Below are 22053 nucleotides of genomic sequence, written 5' to 3'. Positions count from 1 at the left end.
CTACCTGTAACTATTGACCTATCTTTGTAATGTGTAATGTTGAGAGCCTGGGCTCTGGAGTGAGATGACGTGAATCTTGGCTTCACCTCTTTCTAACTGTGTGAACTTGGGAAAGTCTGCTATCTGTGTTTCATCTATTTTCTCATCTACACAATGGGATACTGGCTGCTACTTCAAGTACTGGTGGTGGTGAACAGCAGGAGGATTCAATGAGATAATGTATGTAAAGTATACTTAGCACAGTGCTTTACCTAACACATGGCAAGTACCCAAGAAACAGTACTCTCATCATGAACCTTGGAATGAAAGAGACTCACGGGAGAGCTTTGGAAGGGGCATGGCCTGGTTTAACCCTTCCTGGACCCTTGTTCGACATGTAACAGAGACAGGGAAAGTCAAGAACTGGCTTCATACCGTGTTCCAAGGCAAACTAGAATCTGGAACTTGCCGTCCTTCCCGATGCTCCTGGGTGCAGTGTTAATAGCATTGACGTAATGGCAGAAGGTTTTGCAGGAGGGTTTCTGAATAAGGACATCATCTTCGTTGTCTAGAATCTGGTCAGTGGTTTCAAAATAAGCGACGGCTTTCTCTGGGGAAGGAAGTCAGAATCACATCACAATACACATCAGCACTTTGTCATAGAAAGACGAATCCACTAGGTTTACCTGGAAACACTAATGGTGCTTTGCATTAGAGCCAGTCCTGGAACCCAAATCATCATTTTACCATTGGTTTCACAATGAAGTCTAGAGGTCCATGTTTCAGGAATGTGCTCCCGGGAGTTTATTTTCTAATCTAGACTGCATTCTGGAAGGCTGGGAAAAGCTACTCTCTTTGGAAGAGCTGCTTGAAATGGAAATTGGCAAGAAGAAAAATAAAAACAGACTCCTCTATTGACTGGAACCTTCCAGGAGTAAGCAGCAAAGACATGGTAGCCGCTGGGATGGGGGCCCCGGTTCCAGCTGTAGAATGCCAGGCTTACACTGCAACACAATTCTGAAATGGAACTGAGCCAGTGAACTGGAGAAAGAGGCATGTGTACACATAGCAGAAGCAGGAGCCATATTCCAGGCATTCTAGAAGGGAAAGAAAAAAATCACTCCTAAGGGCCTAATCTGTCAACTTTCCTTTCTTTGTCCAAAAATTCTAAATTAGATGAAATCAACTAGGCCTTATGTACAAAACACGAATGATTAATCACCCTTTTAAAGAAACTGGGAATTCTAGAAGAGCTGCATACCAAAATAAAGACGACCAAGCTCAGCAAGCTGGAGCAGACACTGCAGGGGACTGTGCCCGAGAAAGGTTCCCCTCTGTAAGGTCCCGCTGATAGCTACAGGAGGGCTGGGTGACTAAGGGGGTGCATTTTAAATGTAAATGAGGTCAATTTGAATTTAAATGGGCACCTGTGTCGAGTGGCTACCATATTGGACAGCCCAGAGCTAGTATCATCCTTTTCAAACACGTCACTCCTTATATCCAAACCTTCCAAATAACTTCCATTTCATTCAGGATAAAGACCAAGGTCCTTCCAAAGGCCTGGAAGCCCTTCACAACCTGTCTCTTGTAGTAAATACCTCTTCCCCCCAAATCCTTTCTTTCCCCTCACTGCTCAGCCCGATCCCCCTACAATTCCACAGGATGGCCAGGCGCACCCCTGCCTCGCACCCCTGCCTCGGGGCGCCTGCCCGGGCCCTTCCCTCAGCTGAGTGCCCCCCTCCCAGGATGCACAGGGCTCACTTCCGCACTCCCTGAAAGTCTTTGTTCAAATGTCACCTTGTCAGCAAAGCCTATAACCGCCCATTTACACTCCATTTCCTCTTACTTTGTTCTATTTTTTCCAGACAACGATCACCAAACATAACAGATGAATTGCATATTTATTATGTTGCTTTGTATTATTTGTCCTCCCTGCCCCCACCAGAATGTAAGTTTATCAACCACAGGAATTTTCATGTTTTGTTAGTTATATCTTTTGGTTGTTAATCCTCACCTGAGGATATTTTTTCCATTGATTTTTAGAGAGTGGAAGGGAGGGGGAGAGACAGTGAGAGAGAGAGGAACATCATGTGAGAGAGACATACTGATTGGTTGCCTCCCGCAGGCACCCTGACCCAGGCCCCGATTGAGTCTGCAATCAATGTGCGGCAATCGAACCCAAGACCCTTCAGTCCACGGGCCGGTGCTCTAACCACTAAGCAAGACTGGCTAGGGCTAGTTATATCTTGACATATATATATATATATCTTGAGCATCTAGAATAGCGTCTGGAATATGGTGGGCACTATAAATATTTGTTGACTGAATGAAAAGAAAGGACAGTGCTTATTTGATATATTTTTTTTAAAAAAATATACTCCCTTAAAATGAGCCCTTATTACGCCCAATTCCTGGATCTTTGCGTTTTCTAAGAAGCATCTCAATGACCTTACACTGGCATCCACCTGCTTGAATTTACCTATGAAGTCCCAGATGAAGACGTTCTTGTGAAAGATGCGGGCAGACTTGAAGCCGTGGTGGAAAACCTGTTCCAGCGCTGCCACCAGGCCGCTCTCTCCGCACAGCAGCACCGTGAGGCTTCCTCTCTGCGGACACAACACAGTGCCAAACAGTGACCTGCTGTGCCTACACTTAGGAACCACGCCAGGGAGACAGGAGCCGAGGCGTGGGGCACGTTGCTGCAGCCATCAGAAAGCCGACGAATGAAAATTAAAGCACTTGGTATCGCCTTATGGATCGTGCATAAAAGCGGCTTTAAAATCCTCCTGTACTAAGTTTCATAGCTCATCATACCTCTTTTTCAGGTTTGTGGAAATGCTTCACAATGTTGTTCACAGCCTCTCCAATTCCTTCCTGGATCTGTCCGGCATTGGGCTCTGAAAAACAATAAACAGTGGCCGAATTCTCAGGCAAGGGGAATACACCGAAGCGCTATGGGATAGCAACTGCGACCACCTATGCAGGAAGCACTTCGCCAGCGCAGGCTGGCTTTGCCGGGGGCTCCACCGGACCTGCCCCGGGCCAGTGAGAGGCATCTTGGCACAATGGAAAAGAATCCAAGAGACCCTTACATTCAAATCCCAGCCTTACCGCGTGTCATCTAAAACCTTGGTCAAATGTCTTCAATCTAACAGGGAAAGTACACAACATACACTTATCGCATGCATGGGTCACTGGGAATGAGCTGTTAGGTGTAAATCGCCTGGCACAGTGATTTACTCTGAGGAGTGGAACAGGGGAGACCCACAGCTCATCCCTCAGGAACCCCACCCCGTACCCCACCTTCCTCCACGCTCCTTCGTGGGCACAGACCGAGGCTTCTGAGGTTCTTAAGGCTAACTTGGAATTTGTGTTTTTTTGCTGTTGTGTTTAAAGGAAAGGGGAGATGCCAGGTATACTGGGCGCCCTGCCAGAACTCCTTCCCTTCCTGGCTACTCACTCTACCCGGGCACCGCTTCATCCCTGGGCCAGCACTTGCTCTTCAGGCCCCGAGGGAGGGGGAGGGCGAGCTTGGTGGGCTGTGTGAGTGGCATCTAAACTGCCTTTGCCTCTCAAACCCCAGGAATGGAAAAAATAAAGAAGTGATAAACAGGTTTCATCCAGGGATAGAAGTCAGTAACAAGAGAAAAATGATGGATTTGGTATTTTCTTGTGGTAAATTAACTACTATATTGATTTTACATGTCACACCATAAAGGACAAACCATTCATTCTAGTTTTTAAGAATCTCTAAATTCATTTTGTAGGTAACAACAAGTAAGTTTTTTCTACACCAATGAATAAAAATGGTTAAAATGGGAACTTCTTATGACGGAAGCACTGATGTTGTGGCTTCTTCAGCTCTTAGGAGTCTTTTCACTTTTACCATTCTCTGAATATTTTTTCTTCTAAACATGAAGGTCTATTTTGAAAGCTTTTATCCATTCCAAAAGAGCCCTGCACTGACCAGCAGTATAGTAAAACTGATTTAAAACTTGGAGTTCTGCCTGGCCAGTGTGGGTTAGTAGGTTGAGCACCGTCCCAAGCATTAAGAGGTCACAAGTTCGATTTCCGGTCAGGGCACATGCCCAGGTTGCAGCCTTGATCTCCAGTAGGGGGTGTGCAGGAGTGAAACAATCCATGTTTCGCTCTCATCGATATTTTTCTCTCTCTCTCTCTTCCTCTCCCTTCCTCCCTCTCTCTCTAAAAAACCAAAAATCATTAAGAAAATATTTAAAAAAAATATTATTCTCCATTAAAAAACAAAACAAAACAAAATACTTTGAGTCCGCTAAACATCACCTTGCACACACAGTGAGAAAATACTAAGTGACCCATCTCTGGGTTTCAGGTTATTTAAGATTTTATGCTCACTGAGTAAGAAAAGAAAATATAACCAAAAGTGGGGGACAAGGCTTCTCACAGCAGTACTACCCCTGGAACTGCACTCATTCAGAAGCTGTAATAATTTGGATAGACTGAGGCAAAATCTATTTTAAAATTTTAAATCGCATAATTAAGGTGTTGCATATAACAAATTCAGCAAATTTAAGTGTGCTACTTGGCAAGCTTTGATAGGTGTATAGTCATGTAACCACCACCATTATCATAATATAGAAAATTTCTGTCAACCCAGAAAGTTCCCCTGTGCCCCCATTGAGTCAATCCTGTTCCCCAGCTCTCAACCCCTGGCAACTGCCGACCTGCCTTCTATCATTCTTACATTGCCTTTTCCAAAATTTAATGAAAATGGAATCATATACTAGTAGTACCTAGTCCTCTATGTCTGGTTTCTTCCACTCCACAGAATATTTTGGAGATTCATCCATGCTGTTAGATGTATCAATAGTTTGTTTACTTTAACATATTGCCGAAAAGTATTCCCCTGAATAGATATACCACAACCTGCTTATCCATTATCCAACTACAGATATTGGGGTTGTTTCCATTTTGGCTACTGTGAATAAAGCTGCTATGAACATCTGACTGCAAGTCTTAGTGTCAATATATATATATACTCATTTCTCTTGGTTAAATATCTAGGAGGTTTTGGGGGCAAGCATATGGTAAGTGTATGAATCTATTAGTATGTATATAAAAGGCTAAGTGATCATCGACCGCCTGACTGTCTGACCAGTAGCTATGATGTGCAATGACCACCAGGGGGCAGATGCTCAACACTGGAGCTGCCGAGAACCCGAGAACCACCCTCTTGCAATCCGGGACCCCTCAGGGGATGTTGGAGAGCCAGTTTCGGCCCGATCCCCGCAGGCCAGGCTGAGGGACCCCCACCTGCTGGAGGGACCCCGCTCACTCCGCAGACACCCTTCAAGCTGCAGTGCTGCCCCAGGTGCAGCCGGCCAGGGAGGGACTGCGGGAGGTTGGCTCCAGGGAATGTCCAGCCTATCTTGCTCAGTCTGGCCCCTCTGGCCACCTTCTAATTAATTTCCTTTCAATGTGCATGAATCTGTGCACCAGGCCACTAGTATCTTTATAAGAAACTGAACTGTTTTTCCTTCTACATTCCCACAAGCAGTGTATGAGCACTGCACTGTTCTCCATCTTTAGCAATATTTGCTATTATCAGTCTTTTAAATTTTATTGATTCTGGTGGGTGCATGGTGTAAATTTTACTTCTGACTACAGAAAGCATTTATGAGTCAGGGAAGTAATTTAAGAAATAAGGAGGGGGGGTCTTTAGAAATCATTCTAATCATGAATACTATCTAAGGCAGCGGTTCTCAACCTGTGGGTCGCGACCCCTGAAAATACATCCTGCATATCAGATATTTACGATTCATAACAGTAGCAAAATTACAGTTATGAGGTAGCGACGAAAATAATTTTATGGTTGGGGGTCACCACAACATGAGGAACTATATTAAAGGGTCGCGGCATTAGGAAGGTTGAGAACCACTGATAAGGAAACTGCTTTGTTAGTAAACTAAGGGCTTCTCAGTTACTTTTGTTATTCTACTATGGTTATTGTCTGTAACTAAAATGAAACTACCTCACTGATAAACTTCTGTAATTTTTTCACTAAGTCACACTGCCTTAGTTTTCTGTGGCTCCAGTGATAGATAACCACAAGCTGGGTGGCTTACAACAATAGAAATGTATTCTCTCACAGTCTTGGAGGCCAAGGTGCCCGCAGTGTATGTTGCCTTCCAGGCTCTGTGGAAGAAGGTGCCCTTGCCCCGCCAAGCCTCTGGTGGCTGCTGGCAGTCCATGGCTGTGGCTGCATCACTCCAGTTTCTGCTTCCATCTTTACACCGTCGTCTTCTCTGTGTGTGTGATTTCCCTCTGCCTCCCACTTGTAAGAATACATGTGATAGCTTTTAGGGCCCCCCTCGATAAATCCAGGATAATCTCTCTATCTCAAAATCCTTAACTTAATTACATCTTTTCCCAAAGAAAGCAACATTTACAGATTCTAGGCATTAGATCTGATATCCTGGGAGACGTTATTCAGCCTACTAAAGACCACATTAGTATAAATTAGGAGTTTACTGTACTAGTAAAAATGACAGGTGAACACAGTATGCCACCCACAAAACTCACTCCTTTACAGTATCTTGTTTCATCACTTATATGAAGCTGGAGGGTAGGGACAGGGGTTTTTAGAATTTCTCTTAGAATAAAGGGCTCTATGTAACTAAATGTGGCTATGTCGGAGTATTGTAATACCAAACAATTTTGTATTCCTCTTTTAGGTTTCAGGCAAAATATTACTTATTCATTTTTCCATAGCTTAATTGAAACAGAGAATGCATTTTTACTGAGTTTTAACATCCGAATTCTCCAGGCTTTTAATTATTTGTAATGTCTTGCCTTATTTTTTCTTCCTTTTTTTCTCTCCCCACTTTTCTGAAGCCCCTTCTCCCAAGTTAATTTTCCTCAGCATTCTTCTTTGTAACCTCCCTGCCACGATTCATTAATGTGAGAGTTTTCTGTGAAATGGCTACATGACGCCTGCACCATCTGCGACAGACTGAGAAATACAAGACCAACTTACTGGTGGCTTTTCCCGTCAGTGAAGTGATGCTCAGCCTCCTGGCCGTGGTGGGCGACTTCTGCTGGGGGGGCGTCCGGCACTGCTTCGCCAGGTCCTCATCTGCCACGGGCGCCATCAGCTCTCCAATGAGGATCCGCTCCAGGCTCCCGTCATCAACGCCTTTCCCCAGCCACCGCCCGCACGGGAACCTAGCCGGACGAAAACCAACCAACCACAGAACACCACCTTCTGCATCACCAGTATTTCATTTACTCGTTTTAATCAGAATTTAAAAAATAGCACCATGAGTAAAGCCCACCATTTTAGTGCCTGTGGGTTGTTTAATTATGAAAAATTTCAAACACAGAAAAATAGAGAAAATAACAGTATAACAAACACCTGTATTTTTATCACCTAGACTTATCATTTTTTGTTGAAGCATTTTAAAAGTAAGTTACATACACTAGGACATGTAAAACACTTCAGTATAAATCTCTAAATAATAAAGACGTTTTCTCTCTCATATAGCCATAGGTTATTATCACACCCAACTGAATTAAAATAATTCTTTTTTTAAAATTTGAGATTTAAAAAAATTCATTTCAGAGAAAGAGGAGGGAAGAGAGAGAAACATCAATTTTGATCAACTGCCTGCTGCATGCTCCCTACTGGGGATTAAGCCCACAACCCAGGCATGTGCCCTGACTGGAAATCAAACCAGCGATCTCTTGGTGCATGGGTCAATGCTCAACTATTGAGCCATACAGGCCAGGCTAAAATAACTCTTAGAATAGTCTCAAACTATGAGTATCGGAGATAAGTTACAGAAGAAAAGAGAATGTTCACAGAAAGGGGTGCTGGCTGGAACTAGCGGAGTCCGAGAGATCCTGTCCTCACACTGAAATTATTTTAAGCTTGTTTCTTTCTTCCTTTCTTATCAGAGTTACAGCAATCGTTTTCAACACAACAATCAACACTTGTGAACTAAGCATTAGCAGTGAACAAAATGTGTTTTTGTAAAGTATTTTTTGGGGGCAAGTTTGTATCAAACCAAACCAAAACAACCCCAAATAACTAAACTAAGATACAGGGGGCAGAGGGAAAGCTTTAGAAAGAAACAGTTCTTAAACCTTTTCTTGTCTAGCAAGTCTCGCAACAGGAACTCTGAGTTCCTAAGGACGTGTACTCACCGGTATGTGTGTCCCGTGATTTCATTTCTGACCATGACACAATCCACTAGCCACTTGGCTAACAGTCCCGAGTTGTCGTGACCAATCTGCACAGTGGTCAGCTTCCCCAGGTTCTGGCACTGTGGGGACAGGAGCACAGGTTACTCAGCGCCCGTCCCATCCCACTTCCTCTGGGCTTTCGCTGTGGTGCTGTGGTTCCACCTCCCTCCGCTGCACAGGGCCCACCCTGCCAGTGTGCTCTGCTCTGCACTGGAGAAGCACAGTCACCGCCAATACATCCCCTCTCATGATACAGGAGACGGGTGGACTTTGCCTAATGAAGGGACTGCACAGGGTGCTAGACTCGCGACGTAAGCAGTGGAAGCAGACACTGGAGAAGGAAATTTATTTCTAACCGGGGAACCTAGAAACACCACACAGACAGTGATGTGTGCCTTAAAGGATGAGAAGAGTTTCAAGAAGTGGAAAAAGGGTGCTATTAGGTTCAGTTACAGAGAGGTCAGAAACACACCTATAGATAGAAAAAGAAAGAAATCACTGACCCAGCTATTTTTGTTCCAAATAAAATACTCAGGCAGAACTGACCTTAAACCTCATCTACTAGAGATCTTCAAAGCTATTGTTAAAAAACAACAACAAGACAGCATAGCTATCAACATCTTTCCTGGCCCTTTGTGGACAAGTACAAAAGAAAGTGATCATAACAGGAATGGTAAAAATACATGTCACTTAAATGCTGACTTTTAAATTCTGATAAGAGATCACAGACCCCACTGCCAATGTGCAGTTGGGACTATCAGGGCTGAGTTCTTAGGCCCCTGACTTTGTATTGCAGTGAGAAGGCAACACAGTGACTCAGGTGAGGGGGATGGCACCTTAAATTAGCTGTGGCTGCTGAGATGGAAGGAACCAGACAGACGTGAGAGTGTTTGGAAGCAGCATTGATGGGACGTACGGTGTAGTTATGTTCCATTCTTGGTAGTCAAAGAAAAGCTAAGGGTTTTAATCTTTTATATACAGACTAGTGGCCTGGTGCACGGATTCATGCACTGGTGGGGTCCCTCTGCCTGGCCTGTACCCTCTCGCAATCTGGGACCCCTCAGGGGATGTTGGACTGCTTGTTTCTGCCCGATCCCCACATGCCAGGCTGAGGGACCCCACCAGTGCAAGAATCTGTGCACTGGGCCAGTTTTGGCTCGATCCCCAAAGGCCACGAATCCATGCCACCAGACCTCTAGTATGCATGTAAGATCTTTGGTTAATCTCTTCCTGCCCTCTCCCTCACCATTCCCTTTGAGCTTCATCATTCTGTTCCATGTTTCCATGCCTGTGTTGAGCATCTGCCCCCTGGTGGTCAGTGCGCATCATAGTTATCAGTCGAATGGTTGCTTAGGCTTTTATATATATATAGATGGCTGTGAGTTCACTGGGTAGATAGGGCCCAAATGGGATTCTGTGTGGAGAGAGCTATTCCTGGGCCGCAAGGAACATGAGAACAGGGCGCTCAGTTAGTACCACTTCCTTTCAGAGCAGGCACTGGCTTCCTCCAGCATGCCGGGCCCTACCTGCCTGTGAGCTCACACACGCGGGAATACTTCCCCAAGCCAGACCTGAATGAGGACACTGAAAGGTATTTTCACAAAATCACTTTATAAATGTCACCACGTAGTCTGCAAGCCATGAACAGGGACGCAGTTCTCCTGTCCCTGTGGCCAGGGTCAGGTGGGAGCGTCTGCCGTGAGGACGAGGACTGCTGTGGGGAAAGCACTGAGTGCTAAGGCTCAGGGTCCTGAAGCAGGACTGGAAAAGGCCCCAGTGCACCGTCACAGGTAGGAAAGCAGAGCTTAACAATGAAACTTACAACCAAGATCCAAAAGAAATTAGCATGTTTCCGACAACTTGCCCACAGCTACATGACCACAGAAGTGATCCTGCATGCCTGACTGCGCCTGTGTATTATCTGACTCCAGGAAAATGAAAAGGCGAAACTGAAATCCTTGTGTGGAATCACATATGACGCTTTCTGCTGGGACCGACCTCAAAGGTCATTTCGAGGAGGTTTTTGGGGATCTGCATCACTCCCGTGTCTCCCAGCTCTCCCGACACACAGATCCAGGGGTTCGAGGTGATGATCGCGTTGCTCAGCTTCTTGATGGGGATGATCACCGACCTATACGGAATCACTGGAGGAAAATGCTGAAATTAGTTAAAAATTACAATACAACTCTCCTGATAACAAAACAAACATGCATTAAGAACGCTGTTGGCTTTCACAGATAAGTCACTTAAATATGTGTTTAAAAATATGTTTTATTCATTTTTAGAGAGAGAAAGGGAGAGAGAAACATTGATTGGCTGCCTCCTGAACACCTCACACTGGGGATCGAGCCCGCAACCCAGGCACGTGCCCTGATGGGAGTCGATCTGCCGACCTATTGGTGCATGGGAGGACGCTCAACCAACTGAGCCGCACCGGCCAGGGCCACAGATAATTCACTTTTTATGATCTATCAAGATGTACTTAGACAAAAAGATGAGATCATAACCCCTCCTAGTTTAGAAAAATGAGGTCTAGTTTGTAAGACCTAAGTCCTGATACCTGAGGTGGTTTCCCCAGCATATACACCACCATGTGCGCATGGCATGCATATCACCTTGGCGATATACATCCCCGTGCATTTATAAACAATCTCAGGCATTAGCACCAGAATACTTGAGGACATGAACACTAACAGTGCTGTAAAGTGTTTTCATTGCTTTAACGCTTTTATTAATTTTGTTTCAAAACCGAGTACACATGAGCACGGCTCCTGTCTGGTTTCATATGAAAAAGGGGCTGGATGACTTCTTGGCTAGCATCCCTGTTGCTGACCGTCTTGGGCAGTGCTTTAAGGCATGGCACTTCCGAACGTCCCCATCCCAATTTTACAGCTCAATATGCAAAGCCGAGAAAAATGAACAACGGCACCGCCACTCTGGACACAGCGTAAGGTCTTTAAACGACAACTTGGAAAGCTATGAAGGTGACTCACGACTCACGGAGGGGCCTCAGGAAAAGAATCAAGACGTGGAAACAGCTGGGAAACCTTGTCTTCTGAAGGCTCTTCAAAGGCACACCACTAGGTGTCACTGTCCCACCACTGTCTTTTGCTCAAATGTGGGAACACAATAAGTCAAACATTACCACGCCCCCTCCATTTTCCTTTAAAAAATGGGGGCGGCTCAAACAGTAGCACATCCTTATCCTTCAGAGCCATACGTTGTTGTTGTCCCCCCCCCACCCGCTCCTAAAGCAGGGTAGAATCCATATCTTTTGTTGTAATTCTTGGGATTTCTGCTCACTCGGTTACCAGAGGGCGTATGAGAAGCCCTCCCTGAAAGATGTACCGGGAAGGAGAGAAACACTGACTGGGCCAGATGCCCAGGTGCCGCCTCCCCATACGGGCTCAGGGTTCAGTGCATTCTGAGGGGAGGAACATGAATGGGACAAACGGTTCGTTTCCCTGATTTTACACAGACCACGTTCTTCACGTGGAGCGGATCACCTCCCCGTCTGTCTGCCTATTTTGGCCGAAGGAGAGGAAATGCTAGGGGAAAGGCCCTACTTGCATGTTTTAGTCATCACAAGAATCAAGTCGTTTTTGGAACTGAAAGCAGAAGAGGTTAGCGCGAGACTATTTTGGGCGCCAGAGGTTTCTCTAATTTCTTTCACTGACAGGATTAGAAGAGCTGCAGAAAAGGGCCTGCAGAGGGCCCGCAGATGCACCACAGTGATTTCATCAAGTGTAAAAAGTAACATTATTTAAACTCAGAATATTTCTTTCATGAAGTATCTCAGTTCCTCAAATTGAAAGACTTTCTTAGCTAAAGAGGAATCTGCAGATATAAGGAGGACTCTAGGAGTCCTATTTCTTCTCTTTCAAAATTGTATATAACATTTTAGCTTTTCATTCCTGCAACAACCTAATAACCCAATGAATGAATAGCAGCTTCCCAGATAGGTTGGCTCAATAACCATTTCAACTCCAGTGCTCCTTGTCTGCCTCTACCAGAGACTAGAAAAACCAAAAACCTACAGGATTCTGGCCAGTGGAATGCTAGTGATGTTTATGGTGACTGCTTGGAAAATTATGTTTTCCGAGCACAGATTCTGACGCTTTTTCCTTGGCATTTCTTCCTTCTTCCTGCTGGAAGGTGGACTGAGAATAGCCATCCTGTGACCAGGAGATGATGAGCACACACTGAGGATTGTCTAAGAGGAGAGGGACCAAGAGCCCATGTCCACGCCCTGGCCGGTGGTGCCAAGTGGTTAGAGCTTTGGCCTGAGGACCAAGGGGTCGCGGGTTTGATTCCTCGTCAAGGGGACGTACCTCGGTTGAAGGTTTGCTCCTGGCTCCAGACAGGGCATGTGCAGGAGGCAACCAATCGATGTGTCTCTCTCACATCAATGTTTCTCTCTTTTCCTTCCTTTCTATCTCCCTCCCCTCTTCTCCCCTTCCACTCTTTCTAAAAATCAATGGAAAAAATATTCTCAGGTGAGGATTGGGAAAAAAAAAAAGAGCCATGTCCATGATGGCACTATGGACTGCCTACTACAAGACTTCTTGTTATGCAAGAAAAATAAAACTACTAATTTGTTTAAACCACTGTTTTGCAAGTTTCTGAAACTTGCAGCTGAACCTAACTCCAAACTGATACAAGTAAAAAGTCTATAAACTAGGAAAGGGGACCCACAGCTCGTAAGAATCGGCAATGGTGAAGAGAATATACGCTTTAATTCAGCTTATCCAAACCCATCAGCATCTCCTCCCTCCACAACCTACACTCCCAAGCAAGATCCTGAAGTCTTTCGGAATCACCACAGAGTAACGATGTTCAGGTAGAAAAGTTTATTTTTATCACCTACTGATTCTTTGAGTTTATGGGTTTTGGATAAGATCTAGAAATATATCCCTTTTCATGTCCATCCCACTCCTGTTGCAGACTGAGTTTCCTGGGAGGCAGACCCTGAGTCGGAAATCAGCACCAGAATGTTGCTTCTGGGATCAACGTGAGAGAAGAAAGCAGGCCTGGTGGAGGGAGAGCTGAGCTGTGAGCTGTCGTGATGACGCCAGATGGCCAGATGGCTAGTTCTGGAACAGCCTCTGACCATCAGAGCAGGCTGGCCCTGGCAGGAGGTGCGGCCCTCCCTCCCCACAGGGCCGAGAGCTGAGAACCCTTCATTCCTAAAGGAGAGGGGTGCGGGAGGGGGCGTCACAGTGCCCACCTCGGTGTACTAGGGTATGTCTCACTTTAAAAAATATGAACCCTATTCCATTCATCGCCCGAGCAACTCTTCACTGAACAGCGGCTCCCCAGACTTACTGATGGTGGTGAAGACACTGGTGAAACAGAAGTAGTCCACAGCGTTGAGGGAGAGGAGATGGTAGAGAAACTGTTCTCTTTCTTCTTCGCAACACAGAAAGGCATAGCGCTTATAGAGCTTCCTAGGAAAGAGCAGGACAAGCACCCAATAGTGTAGGCTATTTCTCATCATGTCCTCCATGAGGAGTAAACACCTCTGCTTAGACAAACCGGGTAGAAATTCTACTCTGGAAAGAACAGACAATTCTCAAAAATGAACATGTAGACAGTTAACATTTTTAACCTAATCAGTAATTCAATGCGGGGGGGGGGGGGGGGGGGGGACAAACCACAAATCCATTTTGTCTACGAAACTAATAGAGATCAGAACGTGCTGACCAGTGCTAACGAGGTGGGGGGCAATGAATAGCTAGCTATTCCGACAGACAGTGGGACTGAGAGTTTCAGGAAAGCAGTTTGTTGGTAACACTTCTTTTAAACCAGTCAAACCCTCTGACTCATTAATTTTACAAGAGGAGCCGTCCTGTAACCATAGGTGATCGGCATATACTGTAGGCTGTCCAGGAGGAGGGGCAAAGAGCCTGCGTCCAGGATGGCACGGGGGACCGCCTAGCCCTGGACTCCTCGTTACGTAAGAAAAACAAAACTACAGTTTGTCAACTTTTGCACTGTGCTTTGTAAGCACACAGGTCCTAGACACCGAAAGACCTCAATCTGTCTCACCTGGTAAGTGGCTGGTTAGACAGCAACTGCTTGAGATGCTGGGACAGGAGCTTCTTCTCTAGAGACAGCCTTATCCACGCCCGAGCTCGTCCGACATCAGTCTTGATCTCACTCATGTTCTGAATGTGCCTAGGGAACAGCAGCAACAGAAAAGATGTAGATCCTAAGAACTGGAGAAGAACCCAGGGTTGCAGCACTCTGCACAGGAAAGTTCATGTATACTTAAATGAAGCAACAGGTAAGACACAGTTTATGTTGATTAAACCTTCAAAGGTTCTATCTTAGTTATGAATCTAGCCCCACATCAGGATTACCCTTAAAACACAAGCAAACAGGCTACATCTTAAGACAAACAAAGCATTTGAAACCCATTCACCCTTTAATGTTTCATTATGTTCTTTCAGCTTCACAGATAAACTGGCACTTGGTTATTCCTGACTCTCAGGAAAATAAACTAAACAGGCTGACATTCAGGTTTTTATCCAAAATAATTATTCTATAGCTTAACAAAGTATCTGCCGCAAATTTAATCCACTGAATTATTTGCAGCAGCCCTAGACAACACATGGGAAAGATGAAACCTTACTTCCTATGGCATCAGCAGACACGCTGTACTGCATTGATAAATTCAACATTTAAAAAATTTGCAAGACTTGAAAAGCTGTGTGGCTACAAAGAAACACTGTGTGGTCACACGCCAGTTGAATGTAACATACATGTGGAAATTGGTATTCATGTAGAAGTCAACGCTAACCCCATAGGGCTGTGTTTATCTTCCTAAATGATTTTCCTCCTAAGGGGACAAAGGACAGGGAGGATGGACAAGCCTATGGGAGGGGCGATTGTAAAACCACCACAGTGAGTCACTGAGGTCTTTGTGCTTCTGATCCGCCTTTGATTTTTTTTTTTAATCTAGAATGACTCATCCTAGCTGTAATAAATATTGCAACGAAACCTTTTGTCTGATGATTCTAAGCTTTCAGAATAAGGACTAAAGCCTTATCTTGCCACGCACACACATTTCTCTGTTTTCCTCCCTCTCGCTCAGTCCTTGGATCTGAACATTTAGGCCCTCGATCCTAAGTGCTGACTGATAATCAAACACTCTTGATAAACAAGACGTAAAGCATTACATGACAGCACACAGACACACTAACCAGGTGGCATGCAGACAGTGTGAATGAGATTTATGACGCACTTATTTTTAAAGGGCTAATACCATGATGTCTGGTCATGAGGGAGAAAGCTGGGGACAAGCAGCCCCCCCTGGAGCCTGGTTCTTATTGGTGGTGGCGGCGGCAGTGCTGAGCCCTGACAGCCCCGGGGTGAGCTCCTGAAACAGCACGGGCTGTCCCTCAACCCTACCGACATGCCCCAAAGGATGGCACGGCTGACCTGGGGAGATGCTCAGGCGTTTACCACTTAACTTTCGACAGTATTTACATGGAACCCCGGGAGTGCCGAGCGGGCTCTGAGCTCCCATGATCCAAGAATACCAAGTTAATTCAAAATGAATTCACTGAAAATGAATCTATATGGAGGTTGATAAGTACTTAATGTTTCCCTACATACCCTTCCTACTCTAAAACAGTAAACTCTACTGAAATTAGTGTTACGCTGGCCTTAAACAGGTACCTGCCGACATGGTGAAGAATGACAAAGTGGAAAATAATTATAATTTGAAAAACAATCTGTGCTTAAGGAAAATGGGGAGAACTGCAGCACATAAAACGAAGCGCATTTTATTTAGGTGGCAATCAGCATTCCCATCATAAAAGCATTTGTGCTGGTGTTTTTGGTGGGAGGGATTTGTCACAGCAGTGGCTCCTGCGATGCCGCATTCCATTACTTGCTTCCCTCTGTGATTCTATTCATGTCTGAATCCCAGCTTCTGGAGCGCTTCCCTTGACCGTGACAGCCTCCAACGACCTCTCTAATTTATGAAATTCTGTAGTCTAAGCTACATGTATCGTGCACTGCCTACTACTTTGATCATCTTCTCTTGGCTTATGTTTTTCTCATCTTGCCAAGTTCCCTGAGGACAAGCAAGGAGCCCAATACCTCTGAGTAGCTTTGCATCCTTCTTTGTACCCTATAAGGCCCAGCACATATTAGGAGCTGAAAAAAAAATACCACAAGACAGCTCTGTTGCTTTGTATATCACTATCTAATTGTATGCTTAGACATGTATATGTGTTGTGTTATTCAACTTTAATCCAAATCTATTCAATGTTTTTCTGTGTGGCTATACCTTTTTTATTAAATCTTCCACTGAGGATATGTGGTATGTGATTTTTTTAAAAATTGATTTTATAGAGAGGAAGGGAGGAAAAGACACACACACACACACACACACACACACACACACACACACAGCGCGAGAGCGAGAACGAGAGCGAGTGCAAGAGATCTGTTGCCTCCCATACTCACCCCCAACTGGGGATGCAAACCTGCAACCTGGGTATGTGCCCTGACCGGGAATGGAACCCACAACCTGCAACCTGGGTATGTGCCCTGAACGGGAATGGAACCCACAACCTGCAACCTGGGTATGTGCCCTGACCGGGAATGGAACCCACAACCTGCAACCTGGGTATGTGCCCTGACTGGGAATGGAACCCACAACCTTTCAGGATACGAAATGACTCTCAAACCAACTAAGCCACACTGGCCGGGGCATGTAGTCATACCATTTTAATGTCTTTTTAGTTGGAATAATTTATTATAGATAGTTATAATGGCATTCAGCATAATATCATACAAGTATTATTTCTAAAACAGAGCCATTACTTCACAGAAAAGCATACATGGTGTGGTTTAAATAACTTATCTACTTGATTTAGTTTTTAACCTTGATACAAAGCTTTCTAACTTAAAGAAGTTGTTATGTACTTTGTCTTATCTGATCATCACAATAACCAGCGAGAGGGAGAACATCATTATTTCACTGTAAAGATGAGAAAACTGAGTGACCCACCCAAGGTCACAGAGACCACAAGTGTTATTCTAGAGGCGCCACCCGTTTTCATCCAATCACTTCTTTCGGGCAGCCTCATTCCTGGAGAAGCTTCCCTTCCACAGACCCAGGAGGCACAACTCCGGGGGCCACCATGACCCACGGCACCACGCTCCTAACCCCTCAGCCACAACTGACTGGATCAGAGGCACATGCCTGACCTAAGCTGAGCCAATCAGATTTCCTCTCAGCAACTGAGAATTAGTACCAAGTGAGTTCTCACTGAATGCCAAAAATAAGACAGGATGTTAAAGCCAGGGCTTGGGCGAGCATGTGCACCATACAGCCGGAAGGGAAGGGAGAGAACGGGAGAAGCAGAGAGGATCTGCGTCCTGTGAGACAGAGAGTGACCTATAACAAGACTGCTTCCATTCCAGCTGCAATTCTTGCTCTTGGATTCTGGAAGATACCAGTTCGAATGAGCTTCTTATTGTGCGTCCTGGGCTCCTTACAGCTGCTAAGTAATCTGGTGCCAAGACTCTGTTTCCCCAAACTGAATGATTTCTAAGATTGACAGCACCTAAATAAATGTCATCTACATTTCCTGGTGCTTATTTTACTGCATGAATAGCGAACCCCAGTAATGTTTATTAGAGAAATAAAAGAATCAGCCAATTTTAGAATAAGCTCATATCCTGTACAGTCATAAAAATTCCTCAAAATAGTCCTTCCCAGGGGTAACAAAATCAATCATGACTACTCAGTTTTAGTGCTGAATAAAACCAGATGCTCATTAGCACACGTGTACACATTATTTATAAAAAGATAAAGTCACTTGCCAATTTACCCTTAAGTAACTTATCCCCGTCTTTATATGTAAAATAGATTATTTCTAGGATTTACTCACATCCTGTTCATTTGTTTACCTATTCAGAATATCTATATTTGGATTATAGTATTCACAATCTCCTAGATCATACAATGTTCTACTATGCCCAGCATCATTAATTATATTTTGTCATTAAGAACATAAGGCCCAACAGCTAGATGATATGCACAGAGCTATTTTGGGAAAAAACTGGTAATAATGGTAACACCACGATAATCCTCCTCTTCTCCATGTAGATAATCAGTCCAGTTATTTGCTCTCCCCAGCCTTTCTCATTCAAACAAAAAGTCTTTCTACAAGTGACAATTGGTGATATTTGGCAACTCTGAAAGTCTTGGGAAGTGGTCTGAGATACTAAGACAAAGGGGCTCCTTACAGCTGCTAAGCAGTCCAGTGCCAAGACTCTCGACATCTGTGAGAACCCAAAGTCCCTAAACTACCAATGTATTTGCCTCAAGAGAGAAACTTGAGAAGATGAGGTAAGGACAGAGGCATGTGCCCAACAGAGAGCATGGGCTCAGAGAGATATACTACCCACGGCTTAGATAATACACTTTTCCTTCAATTGTCCAGATTTAAAGAAATCAGAATTTAGAATATTACTTGGATGTTCTTCTTGGATCTATTACAGCAACTACTTAGGTAGCAATTATGGACTTACATGAAGTACTAACCCAGAATTTGAAAATAGGGAAATAAGCTGGTCCACTGAGAGCTAAATTCTAAAGTAAACATATCACGAATAAGAACAACAATAAATAAAAAGGCAGAATGGAGCAGAGAAACGAGAGACACACGGGCAGTGCTTCTGCAGGGCTTTTCTGAGATGACATCGGTTCCATGAGCACCAGGATCACTATTTTGAAGAGGGAAGATCAGGCTTCCACATCTCTGCTCCTGAGCACAATGCCTTCTGACTTTAATCTAGATTCCCCCCCGAGCCTACCCATATCAGTGAAAGAATATCAAGTCATCGGTTAAGGAAATAATAAATTGGCTTCATAGACAACTGGACAGGAGTGGATCCCGCCCATTATTTCGCCGTATCTCTTAGATGTCTGAAGTAAGCCTGTTGGGTTACCCAGAGTCAGTGCCTGAGAGTCTAATTACATTTTGGTTTACTAATGAGTTGGTATCCGAGCTTATAAAGCTGAAGACTCTAGCTCAGCCGCGGGCAAACTACGGCCTGTTTGAAATGAATAAAACTAAAAAAAAAAAGACCGTACCCTTTTATGTAATGATGTTTACTTTGAATTTATATTAGTTCACACAAACACTCCATCCATGCTTTTGTTCCGGCCCTCCGGTCCAGTTTAAGAACCCATTGTGGCCCTCGAGTCAAAAAGTTTGCCCACCCCTGCTCTAGCTTAACATTTAAAGACCTATGGCTATGTATGGCATAAGAAACCGGGAAGTCATACCCATTAGGACAGCTATTGTCCAAACAAACAAACAAACAAACAAACAAACAAAACAGAAAATAACTAGTGCTGGTGAGGATGTGGAGAAACTTAACACTTGCGCATTGCATGTGGGAATGTAAATGGTGCAGTCACTGTGGAAAAGAGTACGATGGTTCCTTAAAAAATTAAACATAGAGTTACTATATGACCAAGCAATTCCACTTCTGGGTATATACAGAAAAGAACTGAGAGCAGGGACTCAAATACACATGTTCATAGCAGCATTATTCACAACAGCCAAAAGGTGGAAACAACTCAAATGTCTATTGATGAATAAATAAATGGATAACAAAATGTGGTTTGCACATACAATGGAATATTATTCAGCCTTAAAAAAGGAAGAAAATTCTGATATATGCTATAGATGAACCGCAATAACATTATGCTAAGTGAAATTAAACAAATGCAAAAGGTATGACTCTACTTACATGAGGTACCTAGAAGAGTCAAATTCATAGACACATAAAATAGAGTAGTGGCTTGTGGGGGAGGGAGAATACTGTTTACATGAGTACAGAGTTTCAGTCTGGGCTGACAAAAAAGTTCTGGAGATGGTCAGTGGTGATGGTTGCACAACAATGCAAATGTATTCAGTGCTACCGACTGACAAGTAAAAACTAGAGGCCCAGTGCATGAAATTCGTGCATGGGAAGGGGGTCCCTCAGCCTGGCCTGCAACCTCTCCAATCTGGGACCCCTCAGGGGATGTCTGACTGCCTCTCGCAACCCAGGACCGCTGGCTCCTAACTGCTTGCCTGCCTGCCTCCCTGATTGCCCCTAACCGCTCTGCCTGCCTGCCTGATCGCCCCTAACTGCTCCCTTACTGCCCTGATTGTCCCTAACTGCTCCCCTGCTGGCCTGATCGCCCCTAATCGCCTCTGCCTCACCCCGCACCTGAGCCCCAGGCTTCCCTCCTTCTGGCCAGCCGCAGGCACCCAGGACCCGGGCTGGCTACACCTGGGCTGGCCGCAGCTGTAAGGGACCATGGGCCCGTGACTTTGCCTGGGCTGCAGCGGCAGGCACCCAGGACCGCAGGGCAGGCGGCTTGTCCCTCTCCCAGGCCACAGGCATAGGCGCAGCACTGGTGCCCGGGACCACGGGGCGGGCGGCTTGTCCCTCTCCCAGGCCACAGGCATAGGCGCAGCGCTGGCACCCGGGACCGCGGGGTGGGCGGCTTGTCCCTCTCCCAGGCCACAGGCATAGGCGCAGCGCTGGCACCCAGGACCACAAGGCAGGCGGCTTGTCCCTCTCCCAGGCCACAGGCATAGGTGCAGCGCTGGTGCCTGGGACCACAGGGTGGGCGGCTTTTCCCTCTCCCGGGCCGCAGCCTGACTGGTCCCCATTCCTCTCTCCTCAGTGTTGAGTATCTGAGCCATTATGGCATGATGACAATTTGCATATTAGCTCTTTATTATATAGGATGGTTAAAATGGTAAATTTTATGATGTGTGTGTGTGTGTATTAAAACTTTTTAAAAAGCCATAGAAAAACATAAACGGTAGAATCTAGGTGATGGGTATATGGATGTGTTTACTATAAAATCTTTTGACTTTGCTGTATTTAAAATTTTCTGTAATAAAACGTTAGGGAAGTCAGCTTGTCTTTTCTGGGCAACGCCTTTCCACCTTACTAAGCACCTTTTGGAAGTAATCAATCAATCAAGGTTTTATTAAAAGCATCTATCATTTGCCCAAAACATCACTTTAGGATACTTAGGGGGGAAGTCTCTCAGATATTTTTATATGACAAAGTCTGAAAATTAAAAGCCAAAGTACCCTTAAGTGGGAAGTCACAGGACATCAATAACCAATATTGATTATCCAAGGTTATACTGGAGTGGGTGGGGGTGGGGGGGCCTCAACCCAGCCTGTGCCCTCTCGCAATCTGGGGCCCCTCGAGGGACATCCCTCTCACAATCTGGGAGGCTGCATGTACCAGTGACCATACTTTTCATACAGATGAAAGGCATCTTGCTGTTGTATGGGCAGCTACATTTTTTTGCCCTGATTATAAAAAGTAGTAGATAACATGATCCTTCTGAGGCAGTAGTACCATTTTCCCCATCTTATGGGTGGAAAAACTGAAGCAGAGAGAAGTTAAATAAATGGCTTTGTCACACAGTTATGTCAGAATCAGGGCTCACCACAAAATGTGCAAGCCAGAGTCCATGCATGTCATCGCTGCATCATCCTGTTTTTTCAGTGTTAGAGTAGCCTTGCCGGGTTTTAATTTTTAAATCTAAGAGACTGTTCCCAATATATAGGGTAGGGTCCTGAGGCCTGGCCAGTGATCAAGGCCAATCTGTGGGGTGACTGGCGGGGCAATTGGGGGTGGGGAGGACCCCCTGCTGGCACCCGTCTTGGCTGGTGGCCTAGCACCACCCACTTGCTGGCCCTGACTGGGGACAACTCCTGCGTTAAGCATCTGCCCCATGGTGGTCAGTGTGCATCATAGCAACCAGGCATTCCACTGATCAGTCGCTTTGCATATTAGGGT

General features: G+C 45.1%; 1 protein-coding gene across 6 annotated transcripts in view; it reads right to left on the bottom strand.

Annotated features, from left to right (window-relative positions):
- The window catches only part of DENND5B (DENN domain containing 5B), a 175763-nt gene that overhangs the window by 6683 nt on the left and 147027 nt on the right, over positions 1-22053 (bottom strand). For all 6 annotated transcript variants that reach the window (XM_036298012.1, XM_036298013.1, XM_036298015.1 and 3 more), the window contains 8 exons: positions 14251-14379; positions 13528-13649; positions 10201-10346; positions 8164-8282; positions 6995-7182; positions 2794-2876; positions 2459-2585; positions 415-589 (listed from right to left, as the gene is read on the bottom strand). In XM_036298012.1, the coding sequence (XP_036153905.1) occupies positions 415-589; positions 2459-2585; positions 2794-2876; positions 6995-7182; positions 8164-8282; positions 10201-10346; positions 13528-13649; positions 14251-14379 (1089 nt within the window). The remainder of the gene's footprint in view (positions 1-414; positions 590-2458; positions 2586-2793; positions 2877-6994; positions 7183-8163; positions 8283-10200; positions 10347-13527; positions 13650-14250; positions 14380-22053) is intronic.

This window comes from Myotis myotis, unplaced genomic scaffold (genome assembly GCF_014108235.1).
Source record: "Myotis myotis isolate mMyoMyo1 unplaced genomic scaffold, mMyoMyo1.p scaffold_m19_p_3, whole genome shotgun sequence".
Taxonomy (NCBI): domain Eukaryota; kingdom Metazoa; phylum Chordata; class Mammalia; order Chiroptera; family Vespertilionidae; genus Myotis; species Myotis myotis.
Note: the sequence above shows the minus strand (reverse complement) of the source record. Positions and strands in the feature narration are given on the sequence as shown.